This window comes from Sturnira hondurensis, unplaced genomic scaffold (assembly GCF_014824575.4).
Source record: "Sturnira hondurensis isolate 20B ecotype Veracruz unplaced genomic scaffold, ASM1482457v3 Scaffold0018728, whole genome shotgun sequence".
NCBI lineage: Eukaryota > Metazoa > Chordata > Mammalia > Chiroptera > Phyllostomidae > Sturnira > Sturnira hondurensis.
In genome coordinates, this window is record NW_028091359.1 from 5,978,904 (window position 1) to 5,998,042 (window position 19,139).

Genomic DNA, 19,139 nt, shown 5'->3' on the forward strand with positions numbered 1-19,139 from the left:
GCTTGACAGGAAAAGACTATATTAGCAACGAAACAGAATTATAGACTATTACCCTCCCCTGCAAGAAGCATGCCATCAAATTTTGCAGATGAAGGTAGAGAACTCTGAAAGGATCTGCTTGGTTTCCACTGGGAGAAAGAAACACGAGAGTAAAGCAAAAAGGCACCACTTGGAAAATAGTCCTAGAAGATACCTTACATTTTAATTTTTTTAACGATAAGAGAAAATTTATTTAGAAAATTACAAAGGTGGCAGCAGTGAGCCAGCTGGGCTGTGTAGGCTCAGGAAACCAGCTAAAGGACCCTTGGAGCTTAGGAGATGGGGGTGGAGAGGAAGGAAGAAGAGGGGGACAGGAAAAGCGCCCCTTATATCTTTAAAGTGCTATAGTTTAGAGGAGAATTTTACAGATTTTATCTCTTGGTGTTTGTAGAAGGAAGAACAGAACAGAGATTCAAAGAGGTCTGTGACTTGCCCCAAGTCAAAGGATTTGTTTGTTACTGGGTTTGCATGCACAGGCGTGCGAACAAAATCAGAGAGCTCAGTGGCTTTCCATGTGTGACAGTAGACAACATTCTCCCCTCTCTGTCTTCTTATTCCTAGGAGAGATAATGGTGACCTAATTCAAGAGGGAGACTTCAGGGAGGAGCCCATTAATAAACATATGGAGCTCTAAAAATAGAAAACACTTAAAAATACTGGCAATGAATAAGGAATTTTTTTTTGTCAAGGCCAAATCTTATGAAGGAAAAGAATTTCACTGCTGATTTTTACTGAACAGGAAAAAACATTCCTATGGGCTTATACTGTTGTAGGGAAACCCCAGAAAAGTAAAGTAGGCACTCTGAGATTTTTGTCAATGAGTTTAATTTATGTCCATTAGTTACCATTCATATGAATGCTTAAATTACAAAATTAGCTTCCATGGTCCAAATGTGCGGGGCTTTAAGAACGCTTTTATTAATCAAAAAATAGCTAAGCATATCAATTTTGATTTCTAAAACATGTTTTAAAGATCTGTAAAACAAGGCTCATTCTAGAATTATGTAGCATTAAATTCTGTTATTTTTGTTATTTTAATAACTTAATTTCATGAACTGTTAAAAAATTACATTTACATCTCCCAGCTGACACATTTCTGCACTAACCTAGAGGAAAACCCATGTGAAAAGTTTCCATGCAGTTATAAAGGCCCATTCTGTTTCCACAGCAACTTGTTATTGCCTCAGAACACACCTGCACGAAAAGCATCAGCAAAAAAATACCCACCCACCCCTCACCCACCAAAAAACCCAACCCTTTCCCAACCCCAGCAAAAGTTACCTGGTACAAGCAGTGACTTAAAAAAAAATGCTTTCTTAGTAGGAAGCATTTATAAAATGCAGAATAAATGGGCCTCTTCCCCATGAGTTCCTTCCTCAAGAGGCAGAAAGAACTCTCAATAGTTTAGAAAAGCTCACTTTTAAAAGTATATTTATGCATATTCATGGCTATTTCTTTGAAAGAATATATCCAGCCTCAGCTGTGGAAGAGATAAAAGCAAAGGAGAAGCAAAGGGACACAGCCACAGCACAGATAACAGCTTCTCCATTAACATCCAATCGAGTGAAGCAACCAAGAAGGAAAACATCTGCGACTTCACACAGACCACTGATCTGCTCTAGGTGAAGCAGTTAATTTTTCATGCATTTGTTACTCACAAAAAACATACAACCACTCAAAATACAGCATTCACAATGTCATTAGCTTATGGTATCAGCTAAGGAGAAAACTGTGCTCCTGTACTACCTATCCCTAGAATTTTCCACATACATGTCAGTAGATTAAAAGTCTCCAGATATCATATAATACTGTCATCAGTACCCCCACCTACAAAATATACAATGAACTATACTGTTTTGAGTCCCTGAAATTTCAATACCACAGATAGTGTTCTAAATTTTATTTTTTTTACAAGTTTAATGTAGACACAGAAGAAAACATCAAGCAATGTTACTGTGCAATTCCGACAGTTATTTGTGGAATTTTGGTTTAGAGTCATTCTTTATTGCCATTTCAACTGCTTAGTTTAAACAAAAAGCAACATTCTACTTATACATCCATAAATTCATGATGTTTTCAAATATAATAGCACTAAAAGCACTGATGATTCATGTTATAATTTTAAAAGTATTTTTAAACTACACAGAGTTCATATATCATTCCTTTCAAAAATAATCTAAATAATTTGATTATCTGGAAGAAAATTACTGGAACAGTCCTTCCAAAGTATCTCTAACCTCTGTAAAACTCCAAATCAAAAACAGATGATGAAATATGGATTTCTCAGTCACCAGGAGTGTTTGTTAAGATGAGAAACGGACTGAAAACTACATTTCCTGTGAATTCAGAGCTTACAGGTAGCATCCGGACTCAGATCTCTGGGCTGACTTTACATGGCTTTCACCTTGATTTGTTTCATTTTCATTTGCTTCTTTTCTAATTTCTTTTGCTCACGTCTCAAGGCAGCTTCCTAGAGAGAGAAAGAGAGAATCCAAACTAAGCTCTAAGCACATGTTTAAAAAAACAAAACCAAACCAGAAAATACTGCCTACAACATTATAAAGAAAACTAGACTTGCACCATAAATAACATCCCAGAAGATAGTTATAAAAATTGCTAGTATCACCCTGACTGGTGCAGCTCAGCTGGTTAGGTGTAGTCCTGCAAAGCAAAAGTTACTGGTTTGATCCCTGGTTAGGGCACATGCCTGCGTCCTGCCTAGGAGAGGCAACTGATCCATGTTTTTTCTCCCTCACTTTCTAAAAATAAATAAATAAAATCTCTAAAAAAATCTGCTAATATCTACACTGGTTAATAAAAAATTAACTTGAAATGAAGCAAAAGTAACTAAAATTTCAAGTTAGAAACAAAATACTACATTTAAGCTACCTTTGTTAGCGTGGTCTGATTTTTCCTGTACCCAGGAAACACTAGCTCAACTTTCATCACAACATTTATATGTGTTTGCCAAGGATTTGTACTTTGGTTCAGAAAACCATAAGATCTTGTTTAAGCAAGTTATTAATTATAAATGTCTTATTAGCATAGATGATATACTTGAGCACAATACTTCATAATGTCCAATTGGTAATTTTTATTATATTTTTATTTAGGAATTAAGCTGTTAGGCAAAAAGAGAGAAAGAAGCTTCAAATACATTATTTTACTAACAAAAGTCTGAATGTTTATCCATCTATAGCTGTGCTACTATGTTAAGTATCCTGCAGAACTCAACTATCATTGTTAACACTTTTTTCATGGGGAAAACGCATTCCGAGTTTGGGTTCACAAAGGCAGAATGAGCCCACCCCCTGTGGCAGGTGCTGCCTCTTGTGAAGGCTCAGGAGCAAGTCAACAGCAACACCATGTATGTCAAAAGCTATACCCTCTGAGACAGCTACATGAAGTGGCCACTGTACTGTTCCAAGGTCCCTTTCTTCCCACTGTCCCAACCCCTACCTCTATTATATTCATTCTTTCCTCAATGTGATCCATCCCTTCCCATATTACATACTACACACATGCATAAAACTACCACTATAAAGAATATGGTATAGTGGCTAAGAGAAGTTTACTTATATTAACATATATTTATGTCAATGTCAAAGATATGTGAAAAATGTTCAACTTCAGTTACAATTCAAAAAATGCAAAATAAATAAGATGCCATTTCCCCACTATCAGAATCATACATGTAAAAAAATTAAGAATTAGTAGTCATAAAGATATGAGTACAGAGGAGCCCTCATATCATATACTGTAAGAGAAGAGCAGAAGTTGGTACAACTTCTTATTGGCAGCTGATCACTCCCTCTCCCCCAGGATTCTTTTCCTCAGGAAATTAAAAAAGTATATATATGGGAAGACACATTCCTTTTTTTCCTTTTTAAAGATTTTTATTTATTTATTTCCTGAAAGAGGAGAAGGGAGGGAGAAAGAGACAGAGAGCAACGCTAATGTGAGAGAGAAACATCAATCAGGTGCTTTCTATACTTAAGTCCTGGGCCCTCCTGTTTCTTAAATCTGTTGTTTCAAACCCTAGAAAGAACCGGAGAACTTCTTTTTTCATAAAAACTAAAAGGCATTACCTATTAATGATTCCATATAGATTCCTGCACATACTCAATAAAAAACTATTTTTATTTGTATAGAAGGTGGCATAAACACAGAGCTCTATTTTCAGGGAAAAAAGATTCATCAGCTAAACCAAAACAAAGAAAAAACTGTAAGAAATGGTAAGATGGGAGAAGGCCTGTGGTGTCCTGGGCACTTTGCTCAGTAGCATTAATAATTCTACGGGTAATGAAGTGCTAACAGAAACTCACTTTGACTTGGAGGCATGCTTCCTCCACTTCTAAGAATTTTCTTCAGTCCTCAAGATTATCCTCATTAAAAATTCACATCACCCAGAACTTCTTCTCCTCCTTGTTTTGACCAACATTTATAAGGTTTAAATTTTTCTTTAATTTTAGAGTTGGACTATGGCACTTATTTCACAAAAGTGTGGGCATGCGGAGGGCTGAAACTAACAGCCTAAAAAGCTTTTGAGTTGGAGACTGTAGTTATGTAAAATAAACACCAAAAATCCAAACAAAAAAAATCAGAATCCTCTAATTCTATGATCAAATTTAAGATGTTATAAAACAAATTTATTTGGACTACAGGGCGCATGTGCTGGCTTCTATCAAAATTCCTAATTTCTACCTCACCAAGTATTTGGCTTGAAAGATGATAGTGGAACTTTCAAAACGAGATTGTGCTGGGGGAGTAGGATAATTCATATCATTCTCCAGAATCAGACTCAATTTAACACGGTGTGCAGCCCTGTTTTTCTTTATATGTTATCAACTAACTAACCCTCCCAAGTCCTGAGAAAATGCTAAACTTTTAGCCTGTGTACATTCCTCCACATCATTAACAGTTAATATGGTACAAACCAGGTATCCTTTAAATCTTATTTTAATCCTCACGATATGAAAAGTTTCTCCTACCTCCAGCCTGCGCTGTTTCTCAGGATCCTCCTCATTCATGATTCGCTCCTTCTCTGCTCTTTTCTTCTCCTCACGACGAGACTGGGCAGCTTCCTGTCTTTGCACGTGTGTCAGCTTCAAGAAGTTCTCTTCAACTCGAGCTCGGTTCTTATCTGCTTTTTGTTTGCCCTTTCCCCAAGAAAAAAAAATTTCATGAGAAATCCATTTTAATCCAACAGAGGCAAAATTCCATTTAGTTAGTATTCTTTCATAAAACTCCCATCTAGCACTTTTAAAGTAAATTAGCAAAATATGATCACTGAAATTTTCAACAGATGATCCCCTCAGAGGAAAAAATAATAAAAGGTGCCAACTTATACTAAAGGCTGCGGGTCTTACTTCTCTGTTGAGTCGGAACTTTTTGGCTTTGTCAATAGAATAAATCACCATGTTCATCAGGGGCAGCAAAGCCTCCATATCCTTCGGGTAAGTGTTACCTGAGCCAGGCACTGGAAAACAAAGCCATTTCCCACTGAGTTAACAGCAGCATTAATACTTCCGTCACCCAACTCTTTTTTGTATTAATAAAATCCTTTCTCCACATTTCTTAGGCAGCTAAAATGCAGCAAAAATATAAAATTAAAATACAGGCCAGCAGAAGTAAGGCCTGCTTGAGTGTGGTTGATAGGGTAATAATATGGGTGTAATAATTTATAGTTTTAATTTGAACATTTTACCTAAAATGTCACATGGTGTGCTTGAGTGTGATATTGTTGTTACAAAATTCCATGCTCAGGATTCCGTAATAAAAAAGGGGCGTTATTTATGTTGGAATCTCTTATTGAAAAAACCCAAAGGCAATAAACAAGAATGAGGTCAGTGTTTTTTTTTTTTAAGATCTTATTTATTTCTCTTTTAGAGAGAGAAAGGGAAGGAAAAACAGAGAGAGGAAAACATCATGCTAGAGATATGTCAATCAGTCGCCTCTCAAACACACCCAACTGGGGACCTGGCCTATACCCCAGGCATGTGCCCCGACTAAGAATTAAACTGGAAACCTTTTGGTTCACAGGCTGGAGCTCAAACCACTGAGCCACACCAGCCAGGGCATGAGGTTAGTTTTAATGCAGTTTTTTAATAGCTGTCAGTTAGTAGGGAATAATATCCTCCTTAAGGTCATCTCTGAAAACAAAGAACGCAGACAGGACACAAATACCTACCATTAAATGTAAACAGTAGTGTCCTCTTAGTTTCAGGTAGCTTTAAAGGCTGACCTTCCCTATGATAAAAGAAAAGGCTATTAAGAACACAGGAAAGATATTCTCTATGCACACAAGTCACCCGGTTCACTTAGACGAACAGGTACCTACAAGTAATCACCTTAATATTTAGCCTGGCACCCCCAAGTCAAATACAATCTCAGAGCCTGAAGGACATCTGACCCACTTCTCTCTCTAATGAATGCATTCCCAAACGATCTTTGTCCTAAACTTAACACTGCCAACGATGTACCCTCCAGGCAAGAGATATTCCATCTCATCTGGGGAACAATAAGCCTATATTTAAGGACGAGGCCCATATTTTAAACAATGTTTTGGCTTATTTTGATGGCTTTTTATGTTTTATTTCCAACTCCTATCCCACCTCCTTTCAGATAATGAAGTATCTTATTTTTGAGCCAGGATAAACTTAGAAATAATCTACTATAGCATATATAATTTAGTTCCAACTCACCAAAGATTCCCTTGTAATCTTTGACTATCAATTCACTTTCCCCCACCCCAAAGGCTCCATGGTTACCATAATGTGGTACTTTGCCCAGTGTTGATACTGAGTTAAGAAGGCAAGGATGAGGCAACAACATCTAAAGGCAAAAGGACCCAAGTAATTCTGACACGCAATGAAAATCCATAATGGCTTTTAATTGTACTCAGTTCCACACCCTATGAGAGAGTAGTACTTAACTGAAAATTTAGGTGAGAACATTTCTACACTAAGGGTAAACTTAAGTAAGCTCTCCTGAAATGGGATATGAATTCAAACAACAAATTCAAGCCCTGAATATGTATATTTGAAAAATGTTACTATAAAGCCCAATACTCAATAGGTGTTGAGAGTGTCTTGATAATATATTAGGAAAAATTATAATCATCTACTGTACAAAGAAGCTAGAAGAGGCCAGATTTGCTATCAATGAAACACAAATCAAACATCACAGACTGATATAAACTAAAAAGAGAAAAAAAAACCCTAAACTACAAAGGACAAAGAGATTAGCAATAGCATTTTCTCACTATTAGCCATTTTGTAAGATTCTCTTCCACGTCACTGAGCGTGAGGTGTACACATGAGTGACACATGCAAATTGGGGAGGCCTGTTTGCCTCCCACAGGCTTCTAACTACCTTCATGATGCATGTAGTCAAAGCAAAAGAAAACTTGGGAGTCAGGAACTCACCTCACTCATCTGGTTAAGGGAAATTGCAGAAGCACCTTGCAGGTGTTTCAACACAGAAAGCTAAAGAAGAAAATAATTTTCAGTATTTTTATTGCATACATACTCTTGCATAATTTTTGGACCCGAGAACTGGTCTGAAAAATGAACGGATTCAATCTTGTCAGCGTAGTGTGTAAGAAAGTGAACCATCTGAAATAGAGAAAATTATTATTTTTTAAGTAGGGTTTAATGCATTTCCCTTTTTTTCATAAAGATATTCCACTCTTGCCCTGGCTGGTATAGCTCAATGGACTGAGCACAGGCCTGTGAAGCAAAGGGTCGCTGGTTCGATTCCCAGCCAGGGTATATGCCTGGGTTGCGGGCCGGGTCCCAGTAGGGGACATATGGGATGCAGCTACACATTGATGTTTCTCTCCCATGCTTTCTCCTTCCCTTCCCCTCTCTCTAAAAATAAACACATAAATAAGTAAATAAAGATATTCCACTCTTCAGCCTGGGCTGGTGTGGCTCAGTGGATTGACCCCAGACTATGACCTGGAAGGGTGCAGGTTTGATTCCCGGTCAGGGTACATGCCTGGGTTGTAGGCCAGGTCCCCAGTTGGAGATGTGTGAGAGGCTACCGATCAGTGTTTGTCTCCTGTTCTTTCTCTCTCCCTTCCCCTCTCTCTAAAAATAAAATCTTAAAAAAATATATTCACTCTTCAATCCACCTGACTTTTATACAATGTCATTAAAGCTAAAACTTTAAAAAAATTAAATTTAAATAAGATAAGGAATCTCTCTACAATGAGACCAGTACCTTTTTAGTAATACCAACACTTAAATTGTTCTTATTGAGCATGAAATAATGTTCTAATTAATAATGAAAGCATGAAGTTATATCTGAAACAACAAAAAAAGACTATACATCCCCTTTCTCTTACACTAGTGAAACTAAAACAATGGACTAATTCACATGGTGATAAAGATTATAGTTGAAAAAAAAAGATTAAAGTTGTAGTCCTTTTTCAAAAGGAATTAACGAAAGCCATTAACAACCCTAGGAACAATTTGCTCTTGATTTAGAGAGAATTTCATTAGTCAAAACTTTTTGACAAGTTAATCTGCTGCTTAAAGAAAATATTTCAGTGGTTTTGTGGGAAAGGAATACATACCCAATGCATTGTCATAAAATAAAAAAACTTGTACAGTGTAACTTTTAGGGAGAGTGCCCTGTAAATGCAAGGTCTGCAAACACAGGTCATCTACTGCATTTACCTTTGTGTCCATCACTCCCTCTGTGACTTCGCCCATCTCTGACAGGATGGCAAGGGAGTCTGGCAGTCCGTACTTCGCTCCTGACTTAGGTTTGTCACTACAAAACTCACTCTGCATGAGGAAGTAATTGAAAGCAAGGCATCACATTTTATTAGGCACACTTTTTCTTCTCAAGAGAATATTGACTGACCTATTTCAAAGTAGTTAATTATGCTACGCTCTGCAGGTGAACATCTATGTAATAAACAGGCACAGTTTGTACATACATCTGAGTTGGAATAACTCGACATACCAGATCCTGCATCTCTTTCTGCAGTCGTACCAAGGCTTTCCGAGTACCAACAGCAAACACATAGGTATCCATGTCTTCATCATTCATGGTTACTTTTATTTGCTTAAAAAAAAAAACAAGAACAACAAAACTCACCTGTTAGGTTCTGTAACAGGCAGACTTCTAAGACGGAATCAAGACTCCCACCCCCTTGAATGTGAGCGGGACTTGTGAACATGATGGGCTATCACTCCAACAATTCTGCTGTGTTATGTAGCGGAAGGTCCCTAATCAGCTGACTTCGCTATTAATCAAAAGGGACATTGTCTAGTGACTGACCTAAAAACATGCACCTGTCCCCACAGCTATACACTGAGCGGAAGATGACCTGTCCGAACAGAAAAGGGTCCACTTTTTGTCAAAGGACATAGTTGTCAGAAACTCCAAAGAGAATCCAAGCATGGAATAAACTCTAAGTAGTTAAGAATTCAATCTGTATAGAGAAAACCAGCAGGAAGCATACATACCACTTGATCACTCATTGGCCTCATCATGCGGGCCAGGACATTCAGTAAGTCCTGTCTCTTGAGGAACTAAAACGGAAAAACAAAAACAAACACACACACACACACAAAAAGAACAACTGTAACTTCTACTTACTACAAATAAGAGATTTTGGAGGGGGATCAGAAATCAGATACTTCAAATATACTTGACCTTTGCCAGTCAATAGTAGAAAGATGATTTTCAGACCTCATTTTAAGTCAAATATGAAAGGATAAGACACTAAACTCAGAGGATTTGTAATCATGTTGGAAAAAAGCACAAGGTAGGCATAAATATCGTACCAGAAATTCCCCACTTACCCTGAGCTGGATAAGCATGCCCTCACAGCACACTCGACCAGAACACCACAGGTTGTAGATATGCTCGTTCTCCTGGTTCAGCTTGCCTGTGCTTGTGGCTTCTTTGCTTGTTCCATCATCCCCTAGGGGTAAAATCACTTAATGTGATTCCCTGACAAGGTTATGCCTAATCACCATACCCTCCAATACCCTGACCCAACAATGATCATAGTTTCAGGGTGGCAATACTTTGCTATCTTATAGAACTCTCCTTTGGACATACATGATAACAGATGGTCATTGTTCCTTTTACTTCTAAAACTTTTTACTGTCTCTATTAAAAAACTTAGATTCCAGCATTACTCCTTTGTCCCTGTTAATGACAATCAGCTTAGATAATAAATTTCTTAAGAGTAGATAAAAAATGGCCATGGCTGGTGTGGTTCGGTAGATTGAGTGCCAGCTTGAGAACCAAAGCATCACTGGTTTGATTCCCAGGTGGGGCACATGCCTAGGCTGCAGGCCAGGTCCCCATGAGGGGGGGTGGGGGAGGGCCTGCGAGAGGCAACCACACATTGATGTTCCTCTCCCTTTTTCTCCTTCCCTTCCCTTCTTTCTAAAAATAAATAAAATCTTAAAAAAAAACTATCATTACTACAAATTAATATTCCCTCACTGTGTCTTCTATGAGTTAACCTGAACCAAGTCTGCTTGTCCAACAGCAAAATGATAACAGTGGCAGCAACAGCTGTATTTAGATCTGAAAAAAAAAAAAGCTCAAATTTCAATTATTTCCTCTCTTCATTGAATTAAGTGTACAAATGAAATTGTTCAACCCCACAAGGTAAAACAGACCGATCACCAAAAAAAAAAAAAAAACCCGCACAAGGGGAAGTAGAAGGCATTAAAGGCTGCTTATTATTTCCCTAACATCCAGGTGGGAAAGTACACTGAAATAACATGGTACAGCTGAGAGCGTGGAGTTTGAAAGCATGTACACTAGGTTTAATATGCTGGTTGCAATAGAATAACCTAAGTTCTACCATTTCTGGATTTCAGTACCCTCCTTAAGAAAATAGAAACTATCCAATTGAAGAAATACTATAACAAATTACCTAGCACAACATATAAATGGTCTGCTAAGGAGGAAAGCAGATGGATACTTGCTCACTAATAAAGAGAAACAAAGTGTTAAACACCAAATAGAGGTGAGTGGGCAAGGTCACCTTACTCCTTACACTGCATAACTACGGGGCTCCTCTAAGATACTTTAGTATACTTCTCTGGCAGATCCAAAACTCAAGTGTCCAGACCCTGAGGGAATTCTGAGGGATTTCTAAAAGATGACGAAAACCATCTGACAAGCCATTTAAAATGTCAAAATCCCCAGCCTTCACTTTTGTCAGCTTGTTTTGATATCACTGTTGAGCTCATTCTAATCAGAAGCTGTTTAGCAATTGTTGATTAATGACAGATGAGAAAATTATTTCATACATATAATTTATTCAGCATATCAAACCTACCAAAAAATAGAATCCTTAAAAGAGAATAAAAAAGCATCCTCTTAAAGTCTAAGAAAACAGTTCTTAGTAGATGGTTTTCCAGCCCGGAGCAGGACTGCCACTAGCCTAACTTACCTACTAAGGTAAAGTTGCTCTCCAGGAGCTCTCTGTGAGTGTTAAACCAGGCCTGTGCAAGGCGACTGTTTTTATTCTTCCCAATGATATAATTCATGATGTAGGCGAGCAAACCAGTCACCATCAAAATTTCTAGATAATAACTCTCCCAACTGTTCTGGAGGTGTGCAGGAACCTAAAGAAAAACAATTATTCCATTTAATGTTGGCCAAGACTGAAGGATGGAATCTAACTCACAAGATGAAGGAGAATGAGAAAACCCATAAACAGAAGTGGATGCTTTCGGCAACTGTCACTAAATATGGTTCTACTTAAAATATGCCTATTTTGATTTTCCAGGTTGACTTTTTAAAAGACTCTTCAAGGAAATGTGAGGACAGTCAAATGGGAGAGAAAAAAAAAAGGAAAGCCTTTTATATTAAACTTGATTCTGAGCCCCATCCCCAAATAAATCCAATGGCTATCTTCTTCTCATCATTCCCTGATAAAAACTGTGAGGGCCAGAACAAAAACACAAGGGTTGCTTGTCTAGGCATGGAGTTTTATCAGAAGAACTGATGTCAAACTCTCTCACCGCTCCCACTATTACATCAACACCAGCAATGTTACTAATTATATTTTTGGGATAATAACAGCAAGATATTTTGTTGGTTAGTATGGAATTCAGAATCATGTGTACTTACATCAACAATTGTTATTGGGTCTTTATTTTTGCTAGAAGTAGTATCTGGTTTGTCTTCATAACCTTCAAATTCTTCATCATCATATGGCTCACCCTCAGTATCTCCCTCCTACGAAAGAGGCACAATCTGTTTTTCCCTACAAATGTCACCAGCAAGCACACCTCAATTTTGTAGGCAACAGTTATAGAGGAAAACAGGACATGTAAGGAGCAAGCACACAGAAATATTACATGTTTTTAACAAAGGATGACTCTCTATGCTTTTGAACCCTAAATCCTAAATGATATAATTCTCATCCACACACAGAATCTATTTGCCACCCCTTCTCCAAGCAAGGCTTTCCACAGAGGAGAAAAGTACAATTCATTCTTTCATCAATGTGAAAGGTGGGAACACCACAAAATATTCGGAAGTGCTCCACCTACTAAAGGAAAATAAAGATACCAGGGAGTAAAGGCCTCCCTAAACCTGGGTCTTACTTTTAATGTCTGGGGAACATGCTAGTTACAAATTTTCTCATCCTTCCAATTTCCCAAGAAATCAATAAAAAAGAACATCACCTGGGTATCTGCATCTTCAAAATCTCCTTCTTGGTTTTCGTCCTGCCCTTCCAACTCCACAGTGGTCTCGTCTTCATCATCTTCGGTGGTAATCACCCGTTGAGGAGATTCAGTAACAGAATCTTCTGTGACATCCTCAAATTCAGCAAAGTCATTATCATCATACTCTACTATGTCTTCCTCATCATCGAAATCATCAAACTTGGCTTCAGAGACACTCTCAAACACCAAAAGGACAATGCAGAAAGCGTAGAAGACTTTCATTGCACCTCAAAAATGAGTTAAAAAACAAAACGGAATGCTTAAATGGATTGTTACTCTACATACACTGATCAATTTTCGAAACAATTAAAAGTATATCTATGACTCTTCCCTGCTTTTCTCTTAATAGAGAAAAATCGTGCTTAGATCAACTCTGTGTTCATGTGTGAACATCATTATGATAAAAGCAAATGTTTTAGACACCAAGTCCCAGGCACTGTCCTAAAGGCTTTGCAAAAAGCAATTTCATCTTTTTAACAAAGTTTTGAGGAAAAGCAGTATTATTAACATCCCCATTTCACAGATAAGAAAGTGAGGCACAGAGACACTTCACAGACACTACAGAAAGTGAGGCACAGAGACACTACACAGAGACACTACATGTTACGTAACTCCCATGTAACATGGAGCTATAGATTAATTCCAGTTTTCCCTCTAGAATCCCTGCTATGAACCACTTCTCACGCCACTTCCTAAATGTAAGCCACTGGCTGTGATTTTATACTGTTTACTTAGAGTATATTTTTGGCTAACAAAATTGTTCCTAGTGTGTATAATGGAGTTACATCCCAAATGATATAAATACATGAAAGGACACTGCAATCATCTTACAAATAGATAAGACTCTTCAGAAAAAAAGGGATGGGGTGAATATCTGATCCAGAGTTTTAAAAAACCAAAAAACCACCCCCTTTAACACATCTTTTAGAATGGCAATCATCAATAACACAACAAGTGTTGGTGAGGATGTGGAGAAAAGAAAACCCTCATGCACTGTTGGTGGGACTCCAGATTGGTGCAACCACTATAGAAAGTAGTATGGAGGTTCCTCAAAAAATTAAAAATTGAACTGCTTTATGACCCACAATTCCACTTCTGGGTATATACTTGAAGAAACCCAAAACACTGATTTGAAAGAATACATGCATCCATATGTTTACTGTAATGTTATTTTTTAAAATATTGATTTTTTAACGATAGGGGAAGGGAGGGAGAAAGGGAGAGAAACATCCATGTGCGGGAGAAACATCAATCTGTCGCCTCTCACACACCCCCAAACAGGGATCTGGCCCACAACCCAGGCTTGTGCTGGGACCAGGAATCAAACCAGCGACCCTTTGGTTCACAGGCTGGTGCTCAATCCACTGAGCCATACCAGCCAGGGCTGTTTATTGTAGTGTTATTTATAATAGCCAAGATATGGAAGCAACCCAAGTGCCCATCAATAGACAAGTAAATAAAAAAGCTGCCCTGGCTGGTGTGGCTCACTTGGTTGGAGTGTCATCATGAACAGAGCACTGTGGGTTTGATTCCCAGTCAGGGCGCATGCTTGGGTCGTGGATTTGTTCCCCCAGTTGGGGAGCCTACAAGAGGTCCTCAGGGCACATATAGGATGCAACCAGTCAATGTTTCTCTCTCACATTGATGCTTCTCTCCCTTTCTCTCTCCTTACCTTCCTCTCTCTCTAAAATCAATAAGCATGTCTTCAGGTGAGGATTAAAAAAAAAGAAAGCTGTGGTACATATATACGTGGAATATTACTGGCCATAAAAAAGAATGAAATCTTACCATTTGCAACAACATGAATGGACCTAGAGATCATTATGCTAAGTGAAATAAATCAGACAGAGAAAGACAGATACCACATAATTTTGCTTATATGTGGACTCCAAAGAGCAAAATAAATGAACAAACAAAATAGGCTCATAGATATAGAAAACAGACTAATGGTTGTCACAGAGGAGGGGCTGGGTTGGGGACTGGGTGAAAAGTGAAGTACAAATCAGTAGTCACAAAACAGTCCCAGGGATGTAAAGTACAGCATTGGGAATATAGTCAAAGATATTGTAATAACTATGTATGGTGCCAGGTAGGTACTTGAAATATCAGGGGGAACATTTTGTGAAGTATCACTGTCTAACCACTATGCTGTAGACTTGAAACTAATACAAAATAAAACTTTTAAAAACCCCTTTAAAATGGAAAAAACCACTCTTCATTCACAGGCTGTACAAAAACAGCCCATGTCTCAGACTGTAGTCTGCTGATCCTTCCCCCACGATGTTTTTCAAAATCAACAGGTACCTGATTTTCTCTATTTTTGTATCAGTACCAATCCCACTTTCACAGTCTTGTTGAATAAAAAAGCAAGATACCTAATTTCTCTTTCTCTTCTCTTTGAAATCTAACCAGCCACCAGATAATCTAAGTTACCATCACCTGCTGAAGAACCACAGTATCTTCCTAAATGGTCTCCCCTGCCTCAGCTCTCCCTACTCCCTACTTCTTAAAAACCATCACCACCTTTCTAAAACACAACTTTTGTTATGAAAGGATTCGATAACCATCAAAGGTTAACCAATTCCTGCAGAATAATACAGAAATTCTGGCTCTCAGTGATTTTCATAAAATGATCCTATCGTATCTGATCAAATATACCTTCACTGAGCATATCATGTCAGACACTAGACCAAGAGAAAACATGACTCCTGAATAATTGTAAATGTGCACAAAAATTCAGCTTCAAGGATATGTTACAGTATTACTTACAACAGTGAAAAATTTGAAATTGGTTAAACTATGGGTACATACAAAAACATCAATTTTGTACATTAAAAATTTTTACAAATGAAGTTAGAACCCACATTATTATAGAAGCAAATATATAGAACAAAAAGGTTTAGAAGGACTTATACACATCTACACATAAATAATAATTATTTTGTATCGTAGGATTATGAGCATTTTGCCTTTATTTTTCTTTATATTTTCTTATCTTCCTATGATGTGCTTTTGTAATAAAAAGTTCTCTTAAAAAGTAAAAAGTATGGTTCTTGCACTCGAGAAGAGGCACTGCAGATGGAGGAAGAGCTACAGCATAAAGGCCTAAAATAACATATTGTAAGAGTTAGGTGCGATGGGTTTATAGACCCAAGAGGGGGAAATCAGGCTAGAAAGGCCAGCAGGGGCCAGATCATAGTGATCTTTATTTAAATACCAAACTAATAAATTTAGATAACTAGAATCAACTAGTGATCCAAAGGATTTAAGTAGGAGAGTGACACTATCAGATTTGCAATACAATCCTGACAGCTCACATGCAGGGCAATTGGAGAAGGGCACCTAAGGCAGGAGAAATAAATGGTTGGAATAAACAGATAAGAAAGAAAACAGGATTGAACTGGCAGTGGTATTGGGAATGGACAGGAAAACAGATTTAAGACTTGTATTTACCACCATAAAATGTGTAGATGTAGAGAATGCAGAAAAGAAAGATCTGGAATGATTCCAAGTTTTGGCTTGATTAATAACGGGAAAAAGTCTTCACTGACATAAAGAACAACAAAGGAAAATATTGGAGAGAAAGACAACAAATTAAATTTAGTGCTTGTTGAAACGTCTGGGGTGTTTTTAAGCAATATGTTAAATGATTAGTATTTGTCTCTTAATTTTTACAATATCCCTAAAAGGTATCATAATCTATTTTACAGAGGGAGAAAAGGAAGTAGTTAGACAAGTCTGACATTCAGGATACAAGGCTAAATTGGAAATAGAGATGGTGTGGGAACGGATGAAATTCCCAGGGCATATTAAGAGTTAGGTTTAGCCCAGACCAGTGTGGCTGGGTCAGTTGGGCCTCATCCCTCAAAGTAAAGGGTCCCCAGTTCAAGCCTGGGTCAGGGCACATGCCTGGATGGCAGGTTTGGTCCCCCATCAGGGGAGTGCGAGAAGCAACCAATGGATGTTTCTTTCTTTCTTTCTCCCTCCCTGCTCCTCTCTCTAAAAATAAATAAATAAAATCTTTAAAAAGACAGAGAGTGCACACAACCAAACAGCTAAAAGGTGGTTATAATAGGAGGAACTGGAATGAAAAACTAACAAGGAATGGTTAGAGAAAAAGAGACTCTGGTCAAAGTGGCATTATGTTGTAGAAGTCAAAGGAGAAGCACATTTCTTAGAAGGAAAGAGCACTGTAGAAAGTTCACGTAAGATATGGATTGCAAAAAGTTCCAAGTAAGAGATGGACCAAAATTTTCCAAATGTAAATAAATCATTTTTGGTAACTGCAGGAATGTATGTGGTAAGAATGGAAGCCGAAATGCAGGTTTTAATGGAGGTGAGCAGGTGGCACAAGGGAGTATGTACTACTTTTTCAAGATGCTCTGGGGTGCCCTGACCAGTGTGGCTCAGTTTGTTAGGTGTCAACTTGCAAAGCAAAATGTTACAGGTTTGATTCTTGGTCAGGGTACGCGCCTGGTTTCCAAACGGGGTGTGTATGAGAGGCAACTGACTAATGTTTCTCTCACACATCAATGTTTCTTCCCCTCTCTCTAAAACTAATAAAATCTTTTTAAAAAATGCTCTGGGATAGTGAATATTCTATTGTATATCTTATATCTATAATACCATAAATCCTTAAAGGATTTAATTCTTATAGTTCAGTATCAAAGGTTATTGCCTAACACTTTGCAACACATGGCTGCAATAGTCTTTAAACTGGACAAAGTTCATAAATTCGAAAGGCACATATAACTTGAGAAATGCTATATACTATACCCTTTCCAATATTCTCTACCTTTGAGGTTAGCACCAGGTAACATTTTATGGGAAAACATAGCTGCCTTCTCAAAGTCAACCTCAAAAAAGGTTGTGATGTGTCTCCAAATATCCCTGACTTCCTTTAATAATCTTTTATTGTAGTCAAAAGTAGGAGAAACGTGGAAAACAGCAAGCAGTTTGGTGTAGTTAGATTTGGTTTAACATCAACTCTCCCATTTACTAGTCATATTATCTTGGGCTAATGACTTAAAATTCCCTGTTCCCCACTTAGAAAAAAGAAATACCATTGCCTCATTGGGCTATAGTGGGTGGCACAGATTTATGCCTGGCACATAGAAGATACGCAATAAATACTAGTTTCCATTATTTCTTTCCCCTGCGCCTTATGAACACCTTTTAAGATTTAAAAACTTCATTTTTAGTGTTTCCCTTTTAAGATCTGTTTTAAACATTTTCAAATAGGAGCAAATAAAGGTTAACAACTGACACAGTCAACTACACTGCCTGCCAAAGATCTGATCATTTCAAATTGGATTTCCACTTAGAATGTTCTCACCATGGAGGTAACTCAGTACTGTAACAGCGTTCCATCAAGGTTATTTAGGTCAAAATTATCCAAGATACTTGTGTCTTGGCCTTCCCTCTCAGAAGCTCTCTGCTTCACCGGTCAATTCATTTCTTAAATGCACAATTCCTTGCCAGGCCACCCGGTCCTGAAGGAGACTCCACGCGAGGCAAGGAACACAAGCACTAACAAGCCTGGTTTGATTATCTTCTACAAGTTCACCTGGCAGTCTCTCAAAGATTAGGTCTGGACTTAGATTTGTCAAAGGTGGTTGCTTCTGTTAAACCACAAGGGGTCTAGTCAATTCATTCTAACGCCTGTACTCCATTTTTCCAGCTGCATACTATAAACTTCCTCAAACTTTTGTCATTTGGTTGCATTTGCTTACAACTGTGGGGAAGTTCCTCAAAACCGTTAAAATCACCCCAATCCGTAAGACCAACAAAAATGGGCCTTGCGATGGACAAAGTTTGCTTGTTTGTTTTAAGGAAGTCGGGAGAAGTGAAAAGCGGTGCATACCACCATAGGCCTGACTTAGGGGGTAGGGTGGGAAACGGAAACAGGACCAGGCTACGCCACGCAACTCAGGGTGACCACTCGGCCTGGCCTGGCCCGGCCCCCATCGACTAACACGTCACAGCCCGCTTCCTACCTGTACCGGGGACTAGAAACCGGCTCAGAGCTCCTGCGACCGCCACCTCTACCCCGCGGGCCTCTCCGCCCGGCCGCCGCCTGCGCGGTCACCACGATTTTAGTTCCCCTAATGGCTTTAGGACACAGATACACCGGGTAGCTCATTCACGCCGCCCCACTCTGCCCGTAGTCTCCACCATTCGTTACGTAAACCGCGTGCAGTCCGTTCGAGCCTGCGCGCGGCAAGGGGGCGGGACGCAGCCTACGGGACCGCGCGAGACCTCCCCCACCCCTGCCCAGCTGGGCGTGTGGGGCTGTTCCGAAAATTACATAATACCTGCCCCTGGGCCGGAACTGCTCACACCAATCCCAGCCCTCTCCGCTAGAATTAAATCAAATTG

General features: G+C 38.6%; 1 protein-coding gene across 1 annotated transcript; it reads right to left on the minus strand.

Annotated features, from left to right (window-relative positions):
- Nucleotides 1-847: 847 nt before the first annotated feature.
- Nucleotides 848-19,056, minus strand: CCDC47 (coiled-coil domain containing 47). Its single transcript, XM_037070333.1, has 13 exons — nt 18,758-19,056; nt 12,720-12,988; nt 12,160-12,267; nt 11,477-11,651; nt 9,861-9,982; nt 9,522-9,587; nt 9,016-9,117; nt 8,724-8,834; nt 7,570-7,655; nt 6,230-6,288; nt 5,409-5,518; nt 5,031-5,198; nt 848-2,509 (listed from the first exon to the last, which is right to left on the minus strand). Exons 2-13 carry the CDS (start codon nt 12,981-12,983, stop codon nt 2,429-2,431), a joined length of 1,452 nt encoding a protein of 483 aa, XP_036926228.1. The 5' UTR covers nt 12,984-12,988; nt 18,758-19,056; the 3' UTR covers nt 848-2,428.
- Between the last annotated feature and the right edge of the window lie 83 nt (nt 19,057-19,139).

Excerpts from the sequence above, each read along its gene's own strand:
- CCDC47 (XM_037070333.1), bottom strand. The coding sequence starts at position 12,983 with ATGAAAGTCTTCTACGCTTTCTGCATTGTCCTTTTGGTGTTTGAGAGT. Across the intron at positions 9,983-11,476 it reads GAGCAACTTTACCTTAGTAG|GGGATGATGGAACAAGCAAA; the intron begins GTAAGTTAGGCT and ends TTTTACCCCTAG. Across the intron at positions 8,835-9,015 it reads AGAAAGAGATGCAGGATCTG|AGTGAGTTTTGTAGTGACAA; the intron begins GTATGTCGAGTT and ends TTCCTCATGCAG.